Source organism: Tamandua tetradactyla, chromosome 4 (assembly GCF_023851605.1).
Source record: "Tamandua tetradactyla isolate mTamTet1 chromosome 4, mTamTet1.pri, whole genome shotgun sequence".
NCBI classification, from domain to species: Eukaryota; Metazoa; Chordata; class Mammalia; order Pilosa; family Myrmecophagidae; genus Tamandua; species Tamandua tetradactyla.
Window position 1 is genome coordinate 171,978,623 of NC_135330.1, and position 21,585 is coordinate 172,000,207.

General features: G+C 35.0%; 2 protein-coding genes across 4 annotated transcripts in view; one reads left to right on the forward strand and one right to left on the reverse strand.

Moving 5' to 3' along the window:
* Positions 1–12,446, forward strand: part of TPP2 (tripeptidyl peptidase 2) — a 101,852-nt gene extending 89,406 nt beyond the window's left edge. For 2 of the 3 annotated variants that reach the window (XM_077158615.1, XM_077158616.1), the window contains 5 exons: positions 403–499; positions 1,029–1,159; positions 7,350–7,557; positions 9,418–9,537; positions 11,536–12,446. In XM_077158615.1, the coding sequence (XP_077014730.1) occupies positions 403–499; positions 1,029–1,159; positions 7,350–7,557; positions 9,418–9,537; positions 11,536–11,625 (646 nt within the window). In that variant the 3' untranslated portion in view covers positions 11,626–12,446. Of the gene's footprint in view, positions 1–402; positions 500–1,028; positions 1,171–7,349; positions 7,558–9,417; positions 9,538–11,535 lie in introns of those variants that run through there. The other variant, XM_077158617.1, reaches the window with a different exon arrangement.
* Positions 12,447–14,293: 1,847 nt separating this feature from the next.
* Positions 14,294–20,168, reverse strand: METTL21C (methyltransferase 21C, AARS1 lysine). The gene is made up of 4 exons (XM_077155857.1): positions 20,042–20,168; positions 17,099–17,250; positions 15,796–15,913; positions 14,294–14,737 (listed from the first exon to the last, which is right to left on the reverse strand). The coding sequence occupies exons 1-4, from the start codon at positions 20,166–20,168 to the stop codon at positions 14,346–14,348; spliced, it is 789 nt and encodes a 262-aa protein (XP_077011972.1). The 3' UTR covers positions 14,294–14,345.
* Positions 20,169–21,585: the final 1,417 nt, after the last annotated feature.

Genomic DNA, 21,585 nt, shown 5'->3' on the forward strand with positions numbered 1-21,585 from the left:
TATTTAATTTCCCCGTCTGAGAACATGGAATATCTCTTCATTTAAGACTTTAAATGTTTTGGAAAACTTTAACATTTTCTTCTTATAGATCTTTGGTATTTGTAGGTATTTTAATCTTTCTTGCTATTTGTGAATTTGTTTTCCTCCCTTTTCATAAATCTTTAGCTGGTATGTAGGAAAGCTTTTGGTGCCTACTTTCTCTGACCAACTTAATTGAATTTAAATAGTTGTCAGTTTGGACTTTCTGATTTTCAAAGTAAGGATTAATTCTGCTGATGAATAATGATACTTTTGTGTCCTTCTCAATAACTGTACTTATACTTCAGATTGAGGTTTTATTTTATTGGTTGGAATTTGCAAACAAATAAAATAATGAATGTTTTCTCTTTCTTGCATACATAGGCTGGATTCTAGTGACATTTATAATGAATTGAAAGAAACATATCCCAATTATCTTCCTCTGTATGTTGCACGACTTCATCAGTTGGATGCTGAAAAGGTTGGATGTGGTTTTGTTGTTTTTGTTTTTTTTCTTTGCATGGGCAGGCACTGGGAATCAAACCTAGGTCTCTGTCATGGCACGCAAGAGCTCTGCCTACTGAGCCACTGTGGCGCACAAATGAACTGATGTGTTCATTTTTAATAATCTTATTTTATTGGTAACATAAGGTTTGTATTTTGAATAAAGTTATATTCTGGTATTTATCTTGTCCACTGAAATTATGTTTTCCTCAAGTTAAACATTCTAAGCTATTTTCATTATTCTTAACTACAGGCTCTGGCCATTACAAGTTTAGTTTAGATCACATAATTTTAAGATTGTTACATGTTTGGTCAGTGGGAATATTAGTAGATAGGACTCCCTAAGGATTGCTTTTGTGACCTTATGTAACAGCAGGAAGCAGAAGGGGTCTGACTGATTGGGAATCTGAACATTTTGAGTGAAAGAAGAATGTCCTACTTTGCATTAACTTTGTTAATGAATAACACATCAGTTTTTTTCTTACTTCTTCTTTTTTCCTCCCCAGGAACGAATGAAAAGACTCAGTGAAATTGTTGAAGCTGCAAATGCTGTTATTTCTCATATAGATCAAACGGCTCTAGCAGTTTATATTGCAATGAAGACTGACCCCAGACCCGATGCATCTACTATAAAAAAGTACCTAACCAGTAAATACTCTTTCTTGCATCTCATTTCTTAGTTACTTTTTTAAAAAGGAAGGCTTTTTTTTTTCAATTAACAATGTTATTTAGAATATTCCTTTTTTCTGATATTTGTTATATCTTTATAATCTGAATTATCAATATTTGGATCCCTGCCTTAGAAATTTGTAATAATTTTCTCTAATCCTTTAAAATTAAGCCAAAGAAAAGAAGTTTGCTTTCTCTGCCATTAAGTGCTTTTGAGAGAAGGAGACATTTGTGTAGCTGTGAGTAAGCAGTCCAGCCACTTGAAGTTTTTTATGACCTCGATTTATGGAGAAGTCAAAAACATAAAAATAATAATTTTGGGGGGTGGGGAGTGGGTACATGATCCGGGAATCAAACCCAGATCTCCCACATGGAAGGCAGGCGTTCTAGCCACTAAACTATCTGTGCACCCAAAATAATAATTTTTAAAATATTGAAAACCATTTTTTAGCTATTTATTTAACAGTAACATTAGAAACTTAAAATTCAGTTTTTAATGCCTAGTAAAGAAAATTATTTTTTTAAAATTAGGTTAAAACCATTATCTTGCCAGCTTAATTTTATGGAACTGGCCTTACAGTATTGGAGAAAAGAAGAGGGGACAGTTTGTAACTTGGCCCTTATAAAACTAGTATTGTATGTAAAAGAGAGACTTAGGTAAATTGTAGTTGTTTTGGTTCCTTCTTATATCAGAGTATGATTTCTTTATTATATTGGTTTAACAGTCCTATAACTCTTTAAACCAGTCTGCCATTTTATTTTAGTTTGCTAGCTCCTGGAATATGATATACCAGCAACAGAATGGCTTTTAAAAGGGGAATTATTAAGTTACAAGTTTACAGTTCTAAGGCTGTGAAAATGTCCCAATTGAAGCAACTCTATAAAAATGTCCAAATTAAGGCAGCAACAAGAGGTTACCTTCACTCAAGAAAGGCTGATAAAGTTCAGGGAGAAACCTTTTTTCAACTGGAAAAGCACATGCAGGATATGGCAACATCTGCTAGCTTTCTGTCTAGGCTTCTTGTTTCATAAAGCAACCCCAGAGGCATTTTCCTTCAACTCCAAAGGTTGTGTGGTCTCTGTGGCTCTTGTGGCTCTATAGCTTTTTCCTTTTAATGTGTTCCAGTAAACTAATCAAGACGCACCTGGAATGGGTAGAGTCACATCTCCCTCTAATCAAAAGTTAATACCCACAATTGGGCATGTCACATCTCTGTGGAGATAATCTAGTGAAATCTCCAAGCTTCAAAGCTAAATAGGGATTAAAAGAAAAGGCTACCTCAGTAACATGAATCAGGATTAGATCATGGCTTTTCTAGGGCACATAGTCCTTTCAAACTGGCACGTATTTGGTCACCTCTATCCTTATATGAATTCTTACCATAATATCCTGGCATTTCTTCCATATCAATTTTTCCTCATTACTTTGGCTTATTTTAAATTAGAGAGTCATTAAATGATAAAGGTAGGAATATCCTCATTCTCTTACAGTTCTTATAATGAATAAATGGAAGAAATTGTCCAGACTGCCCAAAAGTACTTAATTTTCCTTAACAATTCCATCAGCTTCAATCAGAATATATTTTTTGAACATAAAATACTTGTATTCTAAACAACTTGAACTCTTGGCATTACATTGTTTAGACCAGTATCATAGGCAATAAATATTATGACTCTTAGAACTGGTAGTTTTCAAGTATACTAAAATGTATTCTGAATTATTATTTTAGCCATTGTCAGCACCCTTTCTATTTGCCAAAGGAGTAATCTCTTGCCATTTTGTTGTTAATATAAAGTGTTGCCTCCACCACTTATTAAGTGCTGCTATATACATGGCATTTTAAAATAGATTGTCTCATTTAATCTCCCAAACAATATATGAAATAGGGGCATTTTTACTCCATTTTTATAGAAGAGGAAACTGAAGTTCAGAGAGGTTAAATGATTTACCTAAGGTGACAGTGTTAGGAATCGATGGAACCAGGATTCAGATTGAGATCTTTTACTCAAGGCCTTTGCCCTTCCATTTCTTCATAATGTTCCCTTCTTATTCAGAAGGTTAACATTTCACCTCATTTTTTTTCTGACAGGTATCCGCTCCCCTTTACCTGTCACATCATCCTTGCTTCCCTGTTTTATCACCGAGAAATGAGTACATTCCCCTCTCTAAGACCAGCCTTTCTGTCAAAACACTGAATCCTCTCCCTTCATTTCCTTCATTGCTGCACCCCATTAACAAGACCCTTAATGATGAGATTTATTTTCTGTCTTACTTCAGGCATCTTCATCTCAGCGTGCAGACATATTTAAATGTCTTCTCTCTCCTTATATGACTGGCCCCTGACTAACTGTAAGAATAGCATTGCATACACCAGTCACTATTAATCCTGCTACAGGATTATTATGTTGATCATGTTAAAATTGTCTTCTCCATTTGACTGGTGGTAACCTAATTGCCAAAATCAGTGACCTATTTTGAGTCTTCTTGATCCCAGTACAGCATCTGACATTAGCTGTCCCCTGGAGTTTTGTTACTTCTTATGTTTCTAAGAATAATATAATTTCCTCAAATTCAGGTGTGTACTAACTAACTTGTGGCTGATTTTGAAATTTCAGTAAAGATTAAGATCCTTTTATCCCTCATGCTATTTTAGTCTGCTTACTAAATGTTGTCATTGACAGAGGAAAAAATCTTAATTCCCGCTTAAAATTAGCCAGAAGTACCATATTAGTTGTATTTTCAGTTTTATTAGTCCCTTTTTTCTCACTCTTTATCTCGATGTATTTTTGAGTTTCTACTTTTTGGAGAATACTGGACACTCTTGACTCCAAAGGCTAACCAAAAAAATAATAAAATAGGGTACTAGCTCTTAAGGAAAATAGCAGAGACCTTCAAATATACTGACATAAAACTGGAAAGGGGCCATAAGACATTGCAAAAATGCTAACAATGAAGCTAGTTTAAGTTTTTGGCAATATTGGGTCAACTTGTCGAAATCCTTGTAATTAAGGTATTTTTCCCATAATTTGGCTTTGGCCAAACTAAAATGGACTCTGACTAGATTGTTTGAACAGAGGACCATACCCAGATTTGAAATACATTGCTTTCAAGATGAGTTGCTATCAGGAAGTATTTAATATTTCTTATAAGTATTATATGTTGGGCAAGTAGCAACAGACTTTGGCATTGATTTCTCATTCTCATACAAAATTGCTTTCACTTGAATCTGTCAAAAATGATGATGAAAAAATAGACAGCCATTTTTTATCTTAAAGTAATATTAACTATATGTAGGTGATCTAATAGCCATTTTTAATTAAATTTAAACTATAATTTACTTAGGCCATTACAGTGTCTGATTCAGATTAAATTGCTTCCTAAATATGTAGCTATTATTACCTTGATAGATTATTTATGGTTTTTTAATTTATTTATTAAACTTAACAACATACAAATACAAACATTCTTACCATGATCATTCCATTCTTGATATATAATCGATAACCCACAATATCATCACATAGTTGTATATTCATCATCATGATCATTTTTTAGAACATTTGCATCAATTCAGAAAAAAAGAAATATAAAGAAAACGAAAAAATTCATACACAGGTTATTAACTAGATCCAATTCAAAAAGTTTTTTGATCATACAACATGCATAAGGCATTGTTGAGAGTGATTTTAGAAATGAGCGAGGTACTCTAAAGAAAGCTTGTAATCTGATATAGAAGATGAAATTGCCATATAGAATATGATTAAGATATATAATAAATATTTTGCATTGTTAGAGTCTATAGGACAAACAGAAGAGAGACGAAAAACAAACGAACAAAACCTATAGAAGGAAAGCTGAGTTTTGTTTTGTTTTGTTTTTTTTAGTCAGGAAACCCCTTACAGATGAATTAGGTGTTCAGTCTGAGCAGGTCAGTACCAAATTACAAGAAGATAAAAAAGACATTTGGAATTTAGATTATTGGATCAGCGGATGCTAGAATGGAGAGGAATTTTATAGATAATTTAGTCCATGGCTGCACACCTGTGCCACCCCACCTTGCTTGTTCTGCATTCTTATTGTTCCAGCCTTTCTCTAGGCAGATGTGACCAGTCAGTCATGTTGGCATGAATGATGCAACCTGTTTTACCAATCCATTTCTGTTCCAAGGCCCTTATTCTTTTTTGCAAAATGGGGGTAGTAATTGTGCCTGTCTCCTAGTGTTATAAAAGTAAATGAAGTACTGCTAAAAAGACATTTGACATGATACCTGTAATCTAAAATGTGTGCAGGGGGAAGGAGGGGAATCCCAATAAAAGAGAAGCTGTGTAGATGCCCCTCATCTTTTAAGTTCATGATTATTTATAAATCCTTTTGTTCTTAAGTCCAAAGTAGCCAAGAGATGATTACATTTGCAGTCTGCAGACACTTTTCCTTGAAAAGGGAAAGAAAATTAGTTCTTTAAAGCTTTGAAATCCTTAGGTGTCTTTTAGACATAGTTTCATTTGTATTGCAAGTGCATTAAGTTTTGTGACTATCCTCTTTTTGAATCTGCAAATGTAAGAGAGACTTTCTTGGCAGATTTACCATCCACATTACTCTGTCACTCTTTTTTTTTTTTATGGAAAAGTTGAATGTTTCATTGTTATTAAAGGGTTTTTTTCTTTGCTGCAAGGCTGTTGCTTCACTGTTTGAAAATAGCACCAGCAAATGAGTTACATTGCAAAATTAAGATAGTACTGTTCCTCACCTGACAGTGTACAACTAACAAAAACGTATCTCCACTCCCAGTTACTTCCAATGAAAATATTAATTATTTTGACCCAAATCCAGGGATTGATGTCAGCAACTTACAATATTATGTAAGGCTTGAGATAACAGTGTTACCCTTGAATTACATCTTTTTTATAAGTAGTTTTTACCTCAGATTATTTCATGAATTCTGAATGTTGTAACTAACATTAACTTTTGAGATATGATTTCAAATGAACTTTGGAACCTCTGAGAATGCCCTAGACTAAATAAACGTTTCAGCAGCAGCATCTTTTATAATACATAGCTTTCACGTTTCCTAACATGTAGCCCCTTACACTAATTTAGCACTAAAGGTGTCCAGGGTTAGTAGATGAGCCCTTGAGCACCTAAATGATTGGATGGTTGTTGTCCCCCCACCCCTGCCTCCAAATTGGTTAGTTGTTGAATGTTGATTTTGTAGCCCTAGTAGATTAGAGTCATTCTTACTGTTAGACACCTCATCCCATATCTAAGTTCCACATTGTCATTTTTTCAGCGCTTTGTCCTCACTGCTTTTACGCTTGCCAACATGAGCTAGACAGAATTCTTCAGCTAAGGAAAGCATTCTAAAGATTAACACTTTTCCCTGGAAGATAACTTGTCGTATTCCATTCAACGACTATTTATTGAGTGCCTATTCTGTGCCAGGCATTATTCTAGGCACTTGGAACATATGAGAAGAGACAAAGATGCCTGCCCTGGAGCAAGGCAGTTTACCAAAGTGATTAAGAACACAGATTCCAGAACCACACTGCTAAGTTTAGAATCCTGGATCTGCCACATACTAACCATGGGACCTTGAACAAATGATCTAATCTCTTTGTGCCTCAATCCCCTCTTTTGTAAAATCAGGGTAATATTAGTATCTTACTCATAAAATTGCTTTGAATATAAATTACTCATATGTAAAAATATTTGACTGTTGCGGGCACATTAATTTTAAGTTTTGTATTTGTATGCTCAGTTTATGCATAAAAATTCATGGCTAGAAGAGTTTCTTTGTATATCTGTACATACATACAGATAAATATATAATAATTGCTGTTTATAAGGCCTCTAAAAGTTTAAAAGATATCGACCTAAGCACTGTGTAGCTGACAGAATTTAGAACCCATTAATCTTTCAGCTCTGTTGCTTTTGACATTCTAGTTGAACCAAGTACAACTTACTTGAACTCATTTAATATATGTGTGTAATATGGTGTCTGATGTTTATTAATTCTAATGAATCATTTGATATACAATACAAATGTATGTACATATATACAGTAGTTCTGCATTGTAAATCTTAGGGGGAATGTATAAATTTAAATTCAGATAAGATTACTTTTAAAGAAATTTTACTGATATGTGGAATATTCTTACAGTGATATGGACAAACAAAAATCTACCCTCGTAGATGCCCTGTGTCGAAAAGGATGTGCACTGGCAGACCATCTTCTTCACTCAGAAACTCAGGATGGTGCTGTTTCAAGTGATGCAGAAGGGAAAGAGGAGGAAGGAGAAAGTATGCTGGACTCTCTGACAGAGACTTTTTGGGAAACTACAAAATGGACTGATCTTTTTGACAATAAGGTAATGTTTGTGCTTTTTTGAGCATAGTTCTTGGTGATCACTTCAAAACCAACTTCTCTCTTGTGTCCCATTGCCCCTATTGCTTACTTCTTTACTCTTTCACGTTGACTGGCCAAAAGAGTAAGGACTGAATGGAGCAAAACTGTGCTCAGCTCAGAAGAAAACGTTGTGTTTAGCTAATAGCTAACCTTGTCTTACCTATTTTAAAAACATTTTGCCCTAATTTTATCTGTCTACAAAGTGACTGTTAGCCACACTAATTTTGAAAACAGTTCAAGAATAAATGTAGTAGTCTTTAGACCATACTAGTTATGTATGAAACTAAAATTAAGAAAGTCTTCTAAAAATTGTCATACTTTCCCACCACCTGTCAATGAACTAATATGTAGGAATAGGAGGAAATTGTTCTGATTCGTTTAGATATTATTTATTTTCCTCAAAACTTTCAAACTTCTAAATACTTATCCTCTTCATTATGGTTAATGAGTTTTAAACATGGTATAGTAAAAGTAATGAACTTTTTTGGATTTTGATTATTATAAAAATATTTTTAAATCCTTTTATCTCTCTGCTGTAATACTTGCAGTAGAGACTATATAAAGACAAGTTTTTAGTATTTTTCTTCCTGTGGTGATAGAGGAATTTAAAGTAAATTAGATCAGTGTAATTCTCACCCAGCCCAAGCAATTATTTTTTTTGTTTTAGTTACCAGGTGGGTGTTTTTTAAATATGGTAATTTACAGTAATGAGTTCTAGAAGTAGGAAAAAATTATTATTCTATACTTCAGGTTTTTTCACAGCAGTACAGTAGTACATATATAGAGGATACTCAGTTGCATTCAGAAAACTGAAGAAATCAGTATTGCACAGAGGTTGAGAATTCAGGTCTGAAATCAGACCCCTTGATCTTGAATCCTGACTCAACAATTTTTTATCTGTATGACCTTAGGCAAATTACTAAACCTTCATGCCTCAGCTTCTTATCTGTTGAATGATGATCGTGGCACTGCCTACAATAGACTTGTTGTGAATGTGGAAGGTCCTCAATAATAATTTTCTATCATTACTGATAAAGAATTATTTTATGTCCACTATTGGCCACATGCTCTAGAAACAAAAAAGATGAATAAAAAATCTGGTCTTTGCCTTTGGTGAACTTAAAATCTAGTCAATAAAGACTTCATGAACATCAAAATAAAATTATTATAAATAATTCGGTCTTTGAAGAAGTACTATTGGATTAGGTGCTGTGCATTAAATTGTCAGTTTATTATGTTTATGGCAACAATTGTTGAACATTGTACTTGGCTCTAGAATATAAATAAATGTGATAGGATTCTTTTCTTTGAGGGCATTCTAAAAGTGGAAGTCAAACATGTTAAAAAATGGTTATTACAAATATCTTTGTTCACATACAATAATCAAAGGAACAAAACTTATACAAAGAAAGTAATTGAAAGTAAAGTCATATTTGTCTAATCTGATACTTTTTTTTACTGTTATCTTCATTTGCAATTTTGTAACTTATAGTGACTCTTTATATTTTTGTCCAAATTTGAATTTTTGTAATCATATACATTAGCTTTGCTTTTTTTTTCACATGAAGAGGTATTTTGGTATAGGTTTCATCATCTAGTGATTTACCATAATATTCATTTTTCCCCAGAATATATTATTTGCTCTGTGGAATACTCAGTTATTTTGAACACTTAAAATTAAGTTTTAAAAATTTTACTTAGTGTTAGGTATCCATTTTAAAAGCTGCCCTTGTATTAAATCCTTAATTTTTCATTATTAAACGTGCATATCATAAAATGTAAATATTTCATAGAGAAGATTTATTATTGTTTTATGTCACAGGTTTTGACATTTGCATACAAACATGCATTAGTAAATAAAATGTATGGGAGAGGCCTTAAATTTGCAACTAAACTTGTGGAAGAGAAACCAACAAAAGAAAACTGGAAAAACTGTATTCAGGTAAGTGAACTGTCAGTATATAAGTTTTACATCGGTAATTGCATAGTGAAAAGATAGCAAAAATGTCATATGATGATGATATAATTATACTGACTTTATCATGACCAGTTATTACTTTAATTAATTTAATGTGAACTATAAAATATATACATGAGACATGGTCCATAAGCTGTTTAAATTTAAAGAGATTTTTTTGGCTCCTTTCCAGAAAAACCTATATTTGACTCCATTTGGTTTTAGAAACCATTGACTTTGCAAGTATTTAAAACATAGGCAAAAAAAAAAAAGACAAAATGCCTTGTGTACATTGTCTAATTAGAATAAATGAAGTTTTCCTTTATGAACATAATTTATTATAATTCCTTTAAAAATACGCGTTGACTCAATTCCAAAATGGTTGAAATTTCAGAATTTACTTTTGATTTCATTCTTCATTTAAGATAATAGGCCATTTTGTTAATTATTTTATCATGCATTATATTACATACAGAGAAAATCTATCGCTGAACTTTTTGCACAAGTCAAATTGTCAAGTATAATAATTTATTGAATTCTACAAAAATGATTTTAGTCTTCCCTTGTCTTTATACACGCATAATTGGTTTGTGCCTGAAGGATATATGAAAGTAGGGGAATTTTGGTGGTACCAAATGGGGTTAAGGGTCAAGGTGTAGCGTAATTAGAATTTGTATTAAGATATTCTTTGGATATGAAACTGACCAGTAAGTTTCTATGGATGTATTTGACAATTAAATTAAACTATAGGTTATCTTCACATTTAGTACTTTTTCTGAGTACTCTTACAGAGTCCAAATTGTAAGAGATTTTATACTAGCTTCCTCAGATCTTTGAATCTGAGAGTTAAGAGAACTGTTCTTGGAACTGTTAGTATGACTGTTGTGGTTCTCATCACATGGAATATAATCTATAAACAGTTATATTTGAAACCAGAGATCTGCACAGACATTTGCATCAGGAAATGTTGTCTTGTCTCCCACCCATTGTGCCCCCCACTGTTCTCTTCTCCGCAGAGCAACCAGAAAAAAGTGTCTTTTGACACCTCCTAGTGAATCTCCGTGAACATATAGAATAAAATCCAAACTCTTGACCGTGGCCTATAAGACCCTATGCGATCTGGCTCCTGCCTCTGATTGTATCTTATATCAAACCTCTCCTTATTCACTCTACTTTTGCCACGCAAGCTTTCTTTCTGCTTGGTACAACAAAACACCCTTTCCTACCTTAGGACATTTACATTAACTATTCTAGCTATATGGGATGCACTTCTCCAGATTTTCATATAATTGATTACTTCTTGTCATTCATATTTCAAGTTAAATGTCAACTCTTTGGAGAGATCCCTTTATTATCTAATTTAACTAGGTTTCCAGTATTGTTATAAGTTTTATTTTGACTGTACATCTGATCTATATCTTAATTATTTGTTTGTTTATTCATCTGTTCATTCATTTGCATACTTTTATTTGTCTTTACTGAATAGAACAGGTTTCCTGAGAGTAAGAAGTGAATTTGCCCAGTGCTATTTCCCAGTGCTTAGAATACTGTTTGACCTATATTGGGCGCTCAGGAAAAATTAATGAAAGAATATTAGGTTGGTCGGAAGGGAGCAAATAAGTTGGAAGGAGAGGAGCAAGTAAGTTAAGTTGGAGGGAAAAGAGGGAGACAAAAAGGTTAGGAAGGAGAGAAGGAAGTAAGATTTTAGGAATAATGAGGAGGATAGGTAGGAAGAAGGGAATTTGGGTGATTGTCGATAGGAAGGAAGGAAAAATTGGGTTGGTGAGAAGAAAGGAACAAATAGGAAAGAAGATTGGTGGGTGGGTTGGTAGTTGGAAGAAAGCTTGGTTGCTTGGGTGGAAAGATGCTTCTGTTTTTTACTTCTTTGTTACTAAATGTTTAAAGAAAAGAATTCACCCTAAATATTGAGCTTGAAAAATATGTTTATTTACTTTAATAATATATCGCTGTATTTTGTTATAGCTAATGAAGTTACTTGGATGGACTCATTGTGCATCTTTTACTGAAAACTGGCTCCCCATCATGTATCCTCCTGATTATTGTGTATTCTAAAATAAAAACCAAGACTTAAAATTTTAAAAAGAAAATTTTATAGTGAATGGATATAAAAACTAATTTGTGGCATTTTTAGTATAATGCATGTTTTCATCTACTATCAAATTCTGATTATTAAATGATGTGTATTTATCAGAGAATTCACTGGCGTGTGGCTTAATACATGTAATGTAGACCTCTGACATCATGGTGTTTTCTTAATGCCTCACATTGCTGGCAACAGGATGTACCCTGACTGCCAATACTAAGGACTTTCAGTTGGGTTGCAGCCTATTGCGTGCATGATAGATTCAGAACAGTAACTTTTAACTGCAAACCTGTAAAATTCTATTTTTTATTTTATAAATGAACAGGGTTTTAACATGCTGGACTTTAATTTTTCAATTGTATGAAGGCCTTAAAAAAAGCTACATTAAGCGTAGCTAAAATTATTTATTGGACTAAAGTAACAGAACCTCATTTCCAGATTTTTTTGGCAAACGTTTACATTCAATTAAGGTGAAAAAATAAAACTGTCACAAATATGTGGCTGGAGCATAACTACTCCAATAAATCTTTATCTTGGACTTATTTAAGGCAAATCATTTTTAACATCCTTTGTGCATAGCATCAGAATGAACTAATGCTACATGTATGAGTGCCAGACAGCTAAATCTGTATCAGGTATTGTAAAGATACACATATGGTATGTCTTATTAAAGTTGAAATAATGTAAAACACATGAATAAATGTACAAAACCAAGATCACAGTATACCATATGCATTCTGATACCTTAATTTTTTTTTATAATTAATAAAAGTGATTGAAGCTTCCTGAAGTTGGTCTTAATTTTTCATAAATTTGTGATTAGAACAGAAGTAATATATTAAATCCATAGACAAAATATTCTGCGAGGTAATTTATAAAGCATAGGCTTTATACATATTTAAATTTTCTTATAAAAAGTTTAAAGAAAAAGATTCTTATTAATTGCAATCAGACCCACTAAAAGTGCAGACTTCTAACCATTTTGAAAATAATGCATATAACCATCATATCCCTTTGCCTTGGGAGCGTGAAATGTCTAAGTCTAAAAAGAGATTTAGGTAGTGGGTCTCAATCTCCACTAACACCCCTAGATCAGACAACCTAAAATTTCATATAACTGGAACCATAAAATATGCAATCATTTACTTCTTTCACTTACTGTAATGTTTTTTAGGTTTATATATGTTCTTGTATGTATTATTCATTCTTTTATTACTTCCTTACACTTTCTTTTTCTTTCCTTCTTATTAGAACAGTTGGAAGTTTACAGAAAAATCATGCAATAAGTACGGAGTTTCCATATACCAATTCTCGCACACAATTTTCCCTGTTGACATTTTGCATTAGTGTAATATTTTTGTTCTAGTTGATGAGACACAATTATACTTATGCTATTAACTGTAGTCCACTGTTTACATTAGACTTCGATCTTTGTGTTGTAGCGTTCTATAGGGTTTTGTTGTGTGTACATGGTAACATATACAACCTAAAATTTTCCTTTTTATCCCTTTTCAAATGTACAATTTAATGGTGTTAATTATCTTGACAAAGTTGTGCTTCCATCACCCCAAACAGAACCTCTCTGCCAATTAAACATTAACTCCCCACATTTCCCTCCTCAGTCTGGCCCCTGGTAACTTGAATTCTTGTTTCTGACTTGCATATTCTGCTTATTTCATATAAGTGACATCATACAGTATTTGCCCTTTTATGTCTGTATTTCACTCAACAGGATATCTTCTTATCATCCACATTGCAGCATGTCACAACTCCATTCTACATTCTTTTGATTTATTTGCAATTTCTTATTTAACTTCTTACTGAAGATACTTAGCATACTAATGTTCAGACTTCTTTTGTAAATATTCACTCATTTCTTTCTAACCATGGCTTTAGTTGGACCGTATGACTTTTCATATGTAGAATTTGTGTTAACATTCACTTCTAAATATATTCTATTTTCCCTTGTGATTTTTTCTTTGACTAATGAGTTATTTTTCACTGATTTCTAGATTTATTACATTCTAGTCATATATAGGAAGTCAGTCTCCAAAGACATTATTGTTATTTATTTATATGTTACTTCATATTTATTACTTTCCTGCGTTTTCTTCCTGCGTCTCCAAGCACCACCTAAAATCATTTGTAATTACTCCTTGTTTAAGGTTTTTTTTTTAAAAAAAAAAAAAAAAAAAGATTATCAGCTCTACGCAAGAACCCCAGCCTTTACTTGCCTTAGCATATCTTTCTTTCACCTTGTTTACTGAAGGATATTTTCTCTAGCAATAGAAACCTGAGTTAGCAATGATCTTCTATCAGCACACTGAAGATACAGTTCTATTGAACTAAAATATCCCTAAGTGAATGTTGTTGTTTTTGTGGTTGTGCAAAAAAGCAGACAATTGAGAAATCTAAACTGAAGTTGTCCCAGGGAATTGATAAAGAAGAGAGTGCTTCTAAAATAAATTTTCTTAATTTCTTAAGACAGCATTCACTTATTCCATTTATTTCATTTTCAAAAAGTTATTTTTTAAAAATTGCAATATTGTCATGTATATTCTAGCCAGACAAGTTGCGTCTATGAATTACCTTATCAATCTTGTAAAAAAACTTTATTAGTAGACTTTTACTGCCAGTGAATTTTTAACACCACTCATAAAACACTATTTTGAAAGGTACTTTGTTTAATTTAGTCCCATTTTAGTATTCCTTTAAAAAGTTTGACTGATGACTCTGGAAATTCAGCCAAAAGTGTTGTTTCAAAAGTTTGCTTGAATTTACCTAAAAATTCGTAATCAGTACTGAATCTGAACTTGTTTGCCCAAAGCAACACTGTTCCTGGCTGACAAAGGTATACCATGGTGGTGAGCAACTTGTCCAGGAAGTAATGATCATAGACGACATCAGAGGCCAAAACATAATCATAATAAGTTGACTTGGGGAAGTTTTGTTCCAGGTCTTCTCCCCATACCAGTTCTTTTACTTCAGGCAGATGTGCTGTACATTTTAGGGTGTTTTTTAAAAGATTGTATTGAAGGTTTCCAAGGACATCAGGCAGATCAGTTGCTGTAACTTGCGCTCCTAAGAAAGAAAAAGAAAAATTGTAATAATTGCTGGTAACATTTGGGCAGCCACAGTGTACATATACTCAAATACAGTAGAACTGGATTTTTCCACTTGGTATATAGCCTAGATATATTTTATATATTTGAGCTGAACATGTCTTTCTTGTGGGGAGCTGACCTTTAGCAGTAACCCTGTACCCACTTGATGTGCATAGCACTCCTCCATATCCCTCCGCTGAGTTAGGACAATAAAAAATATTTTCAGTTAGTTGTCTTTTGTGGGGAAAATCAACTTTGGTTGAGGGCCACTGACAGAATAGAATAATGTTCCCATTTTTTAAGAAACTCCAAGTCAATAGTGGTGCAGTGGTAGGATATATTAGGATAATTAGCTGAACACTAAGGCTTTTAGCATCTGCTTAATAAAATAATTTATAATGATTTTCTCTCTAAAGTTTTATTTATCCAAGGATTTTGTTTTTCTCATATGCAAGGTCCTCAGCACCAAGTTTTCTTTCTACATAGGACGATCTATTTTGTATGACTATCCTCCCTATCTAAATTCATTCAGTTCTTATGAATTGTAAAGCGTGTGTCAAGGATTCACAAAGTGTTTCCATTTATCCTGTAAGCAGAACTATGCCAGGTTTGTACCTATCTCTTATTGCCCAGGAACTCACAAGCATGCATTTCAGGTCTTAACTTGTCTTCACCTTGATTAACTCATCTTTTTTTTCCCTAAAAGAAATATTAGTTATAATATATGCAATGAAAAGTAGGGGACAATATAACATGGTTGTTTACAACGGAGACTCAGGAGTCACAGACCCTGACTCTCAACTTTGCCACGTGGTAATTGGGTGATTTGGGTGGATCAGGGAAGTCACTTAACCTCCCTAGGACTCTGTTCTCTTTGGAGAAAATAGTATCCATTTCCCAGTGACATTTTGAGGGGAATTCAAATGAATCATGGCCAAGCATCTGTACCCCAGTCTGACACACACTGAGCACTTATCACTGTTGTTACAGTAAATGTCTTTTGAAACAAAGTCAAGAAGAAGCAAAGAAACCAACCTAAAATACTAGCCACAATGGAAACAAGGCCTGGTCCAGCACCAATCTCAAGTATTTTAGCATCTTGGAGATTCAGTTCCACTGTGTGTTTCTCCAAATACTGACACAAAGCTGTAGCCTAAAAAACATTTACAATTTTCACCTCAGCATTGGAACATTGGATATCGGTAACAATGGTCCCACCCCCACCTCAAGTTAAATGCTAAAAGAAATGTTCTTAAATAGTTTCAGTTGACTAGAAGATTCGTAAGAATTAAAACATACATTCACTGTCATATTTAGGCCTTAAGAGTATGAAAGTTACAATAGTATATCTGGGAAACTAGAGGAACAGATTTGTTCATAAAAATTGTCTATATCAGAAAACTCAATCTCCAAGGATTACAAGAGCCCACCTTACAAATCAGAAATATGGGGCTAAAGAATAGCAATTTCCTCTGGTTTAGTCATGTTGGGTCTCCAACTACTTTAAGAATATTGTGTAAATTTTTTGAGCACCTCCCTCCTGACTCTTATCAAAATTTGGGCTGGTCAGGACTTTGTTATATTGGACAGCTGAACAGTTACTAAGTATTTGAAAAGTGAGTCATCTAAGAAACACTCTGGCAAGCAGTATGGTGTTCTCAAACGTCAAGGTGCACATGAATCATCTGGGGACCTTGTTAAAGACAGTTTCTCATTTAGAAGATCTTGGTGAGACTCAAGATTCTGCATTTCTAACAAGCTCCCAGGTGATGATGCCAGTGCTGCTGGTCCACAGACTACACTTGGAATGGCAAGGAGATAAAAATGTAGTATATACATACATTTAACCTCTCAAGGACTGTCCTCTCTGGACAAGTATAAGAGGGTGGCTCTCTCCCTTTCTTCCTTCTCTCCCTCCCACTTCATTTCTACTGAAATAACCACAGTGAAGAAGGGAAATGAATAACTGAGGTTCTGGAGTGTGCTCCAGAGGTGCCTGCTGCAAACTCTAAATTCTAAAGACCTGATTTTTTTTCTTAACAATTCATAGGAATTTTGCATTCTCTTTCCTGATACATTCAAGTTTATTTTAATATAAAAGTAATGAACAAAACAGGATAGAACAAAATTGATGCTTCTGGAAGAGTTGCTGTGTTAATTTTGAGCTGGGGGAAACTTCAACATCTAGCACATCACCAACCCCCTTGGGAACCAACCATCGATCTTCAATTTTAAAAACATAGAATGTTAAAACACTTGGCAGATTGTCAGGGCAACACAGATGTAAGGAATTGTCAGGTCTAGAAATCCTGACTCACAAATATAACATTTCGCTCACCCCTGGCCACACCACTGCACCATAACTCTCTATAGATTCTTGAATGACAATCTCCTTGCCTGCATACACATAGTGCTCTTGAGTGTAACTGGCATAGTTTGTAGGAACAAACGTCTGGAGATTATGAAGAGATGGTTCTATCTTGTTAGAATCTGTGGAACAGAAAATGAAATGGATTTTATTGTCTGTTAATCCCGTGCAAATATATACACTGGCACAACTGGTAAAATGAGACTAGAGTAAGCAGTTTTTCCATACACAGACTGGGCAATCTATCAATGCAAGGGTTGCCAAACAGCACAAAACTGATTATATAGATTAACAGAGATATGAAATTCAGACTTAACATTTTTATATGACTAAAGGCTAAAAAATGTCCTGGGACTTTCCTCTATTTAGGAAAGGACAATGGAAGGGGTATGGATCCAGTGGGATCTAGTTCTCACTCTATGTTCTAATGATGAGAGAAAGCTAGCTTTCCAGCAAAATGGACCGAATGAGCTTTCTGGATAAGGAGGAACTAGGTGTACATTGACCTGACTATTCTTAGGTCTGAAGTGAAGTTTGATTCCCACATGTTGGCTGGAGCATGTTCCTTAAATCCTTCCTACAACCACACCCCAAAAGGTACAGACTACCCAAAGAAGAGCCAGCTCTACAGTTCAGGGTGAGGTTGTCAGATGATCTCCAGCTATTAAGTTACTATCGCTTTAAATACTCCTCTAAACACATGACCTACAATAGCAACTCTCAAATATCATATAAAAGGAAAGGAAAGGAGCATCTGATCTGGGCTGACCTAATGTCATCACAAACTGTTGCATATTTTCCAGTGTCTCTAAGAATCAAAAGACTAGCGAGTAAGTGTCAGGAAGGAGGAAGGATGCAGCACATGCACATTTAGAGGCCCTCTGCAAAGAAGGGTGAGATGTTAGGATCCGCAGTGAGAAGGAATTAGCAGTAAGGTAAGTTGCATTTGCATGAAATCTGCCTTTATAACCTGGAATATAACGAGGAAATTTTAATATAGGTTAGCGTCTGGGCTTAGGAAAGTAATTGGAAGTCCTCAAATTACAAGAGGAGGGGCAGCAAAGGCGGGCCAGGCCAGGTGGGTTATGGGCATTTGAAGAGACTTCATCAGGAGTCCACCTTTCAGAGGCAGATGCTACAGGTTAGTTCAAGTTTCATTTATTTCAATTCGCATTAAAGCAGTGCTGTACTGTTGGTCCGCAAACCATTCACAACGAGATAATAAGCACAGAAGTAACCAGTTCACAACCAGTTAAGTACAGAAAGCATATAGAAACGTTTGACAAATTGGCAATGTCTGTTGGATCTAATTACAAAAACTGGGGCTTGTATTTTGTACATCTTTGTATATAGCTTCATTTTATTTACCTAGAAATTCATTTTTATTGTATTTTACAAGAGTCTCAGTATGTGACTGATCAAGAAAAAAAAAATTACTGGTCCTTTGCCACAGTATGCTAGAAGCACTCCTTCCTGCCCTTTTTTAATTAGCATAACAGATGGCTGTCCCTCTGTAAGTTGTTGTTCTTGCCCATGGGCTCTGATTTAGCATGACCCACCACATGAGAGAATGCTCTGCCTTGACCGAAAGGACCTGGGACTTCAGTGAGCTTGGGAGAACTTGCTAATAGCAGCCAATTCAGTCACTGCACTGTTTCCTTCCCTGTCACATACCTTGGAGGGGAGTTGTAGGGGAGAGAAAAAAGCACTGATTTGTAGGGTTTGCTGATTATTGTGGTGTAAATTGTCCCACTGTGCTTTATCTCACACTACCAATGTGACATAAGTAGGAAGAGCTGTGCAGTAGCCACACCATTATATAGGATGTCTACCATACAAATAACAGTAAAATGGAGAAAGTTAATTAATGATGGGTTTTTGAGTATTTACTTTAGCTTTTAAATATACATTTGTCTTTAATCTAACACATTGAATTGTAAATTAATGTAATTTAAATGTAAAAATAAATGGCCATGTGTAGTATCATCTTGCAAAATTCCTGAAATTCAGAAGCCAGTACAAATCTGCAGGAGTGACTGACTGAGAGCAGCCAGGTTCACATCAGCCCCTGCAGCCTCCCCTTCCCCACCATTCCCATTCTCTACTTACCACAACTTGGGAAACTTATTTTCCTCACAAACTGTAAGAAAAATCAGTGGTTTGATTTTGATTTTGAATGGACCATCATTTCATGGGTAGGCAAAGTTGTCTTGTTTATACTTCCCATAATTTTGTCAAGAAGCATGGCATTTAAATATTTTCCCATAAGATCTTTCTAAATTCTTCAAAGAACTAAATATTTGTAGTTTTGTATCTATGCTAGCCTGATAGTTTTAAGGAGTTCAGATTTTGAAGATAAGGTAGAATTCATTTTTATGTAAACAGGTTAGACATAAATAACATCCATATTTTGTAGAGTTGGGACCTAAGTTTACCACTTTCAGTGACTTAACATATTTTAAATAGGTCTAGCTTTTATTACATCATTTGTTATGTCTATTATTTATTTACTACTGAGTCCTTGCCCAGAAATGCAATCCTAACCCATTACATGGTTCTAATGGGAAAATACAGTTTGATTCGCAGTGATCTAGTATATCACTGGCAGGAATACATTTTGGGGAAAAGCAAACGAATCTAGAATTAGTTTCTTCTAAAAAAAATTTTTGTCACAAAAATATTTGTGCACAAGATAAAACAAATTTGTGGACTTTAACAGGTAAATAACAAAAAAAAAGCAGAACCTAATTTCATGCTATGGTTATACTTGCATAAAAACATTTTTTACTATACTTCAGTAAGTAAGAATCTACAGTAAGAGGAAATGGGCATTCTTTTCACTGAAGTTTACTTGAAAATGTCATCACCAGGAAAACAACTGAGAAAGTATTCAGGTGGTCACAAGGAGGTTACCTCCTGGGGGTCCCCCGATGCCATCTTTCTGGAGAGTCTCCTTCTCTGCCTCTAACCAGCCACCTGGGGTTCCCAGTCCTTCCCGAAGGCGCCCCGGCTGCTGCGTGGAGCTCAGACACAGGTCCATAACTGGAACCGCCTGGACAGGAAAGAGCTGGAAGAGGCCTGAGTCACTCAGCCCAAGGGAAGTCTGATCTTTCTGGAGGCACTAAAAGGTGTAGTTTATAGCCTTAGCATCTGCTAAACTGAAATGAACTCCTGCTTTTCAGTTTAGTTTCCTGAATGAGCAAAGGACAACCAGGCTGGTTTTGCAGAGCAAAGTAGGAGACTATGAAACTACCAAATTTGTGATGTGCATGAAGAAATGCAAAAACAGCATTCATAGCCAGAGAACAGGCAACACATTGCTCAGGAAGCTGCAGTAAGGTTTTGTTATTTTGCAGATTCATCCTTTGCCATTCCCCTTCCAAGTGCTATAGCACATCCCTAAGATGTGGTTGTCTGAAATGTGTTGCTACTGTTTTTGGAACTGAATCTTAAAGAAAAAAAAATCTGACCAGCATTACGTACACTTGTAGACACTTTGCGCTTATGGGGTTAATGGCATCGTGGATGAGAGGCCAGGATTTGGAGCAAATACAGGGCTGCTCTCCTTTCATCTGAGGTTTTTGTTGCAGAATAGTAGAAAGGGCTGGGGCTGAGAGCCAATAGCCTGGTTTGGCTCCCCATTCTGACACTTGGCAACTCACTTAATCCCCTCAGCACCCATTTCCTCCTCAGCAAAAAGGAGATAAGAGTATCTGCCTACCTCATAGGGCTGCAGCTAGAAACAGAGGAGCCAAAGTGATTCGTAAAGCTCCAGGAAACTATGCCGAATTTGGAGACGGAGACCCCAGCTAAGCAGATCGATCTGCATCAAAATAATAATATCTGGCATTGCCAGAGGATGTATCGTGTTGCTGCCAAGCACTGCTCTGGTGCTTTAAATGTATTGATTCATTTAATCCTCACAACAGCCCTGTGAAGTAAATGCTATTATTACACTTTTTCTCAAATGAGAGATTCAGGCAACCAGAGAGATTAAAGAAGGCAGCCCAGGATTATGCTGCTGGCAGGTGAGAGAGGAGTCCAAGATCTCCAGATGAAGAATCCACGTTCTCAACCACGAGGCGGGACACAGCTGTAGTTCATCTTTGGTTTTCCCTGCTCATTTTGCCCTGACATGACTCAAAGTGTTCAGTGTGTCTAATGTCCGTGTTGGTTTACATGGCATTTTCTATCATTTAAAAGAATGTAGATGGTTTACGTCATCTGCCTTTACCATCTTGGGTTTATTCTCAACCCTTAAGACTTGTACCATCATATTGTTTCAGCCAATGGGAGGCAGTAACTAGATGCATAACTATGGGTCTACACACTATGCATTACATACCTGGGTCCACCATTACCCGCTAGCTGTCCTAAAAACCAGTACTAAATCCAGCCATTCAGGCATCGGTTGCCCTGATAACCAATCGAATGAAACAGAAGAAAGCCCGCTGGCC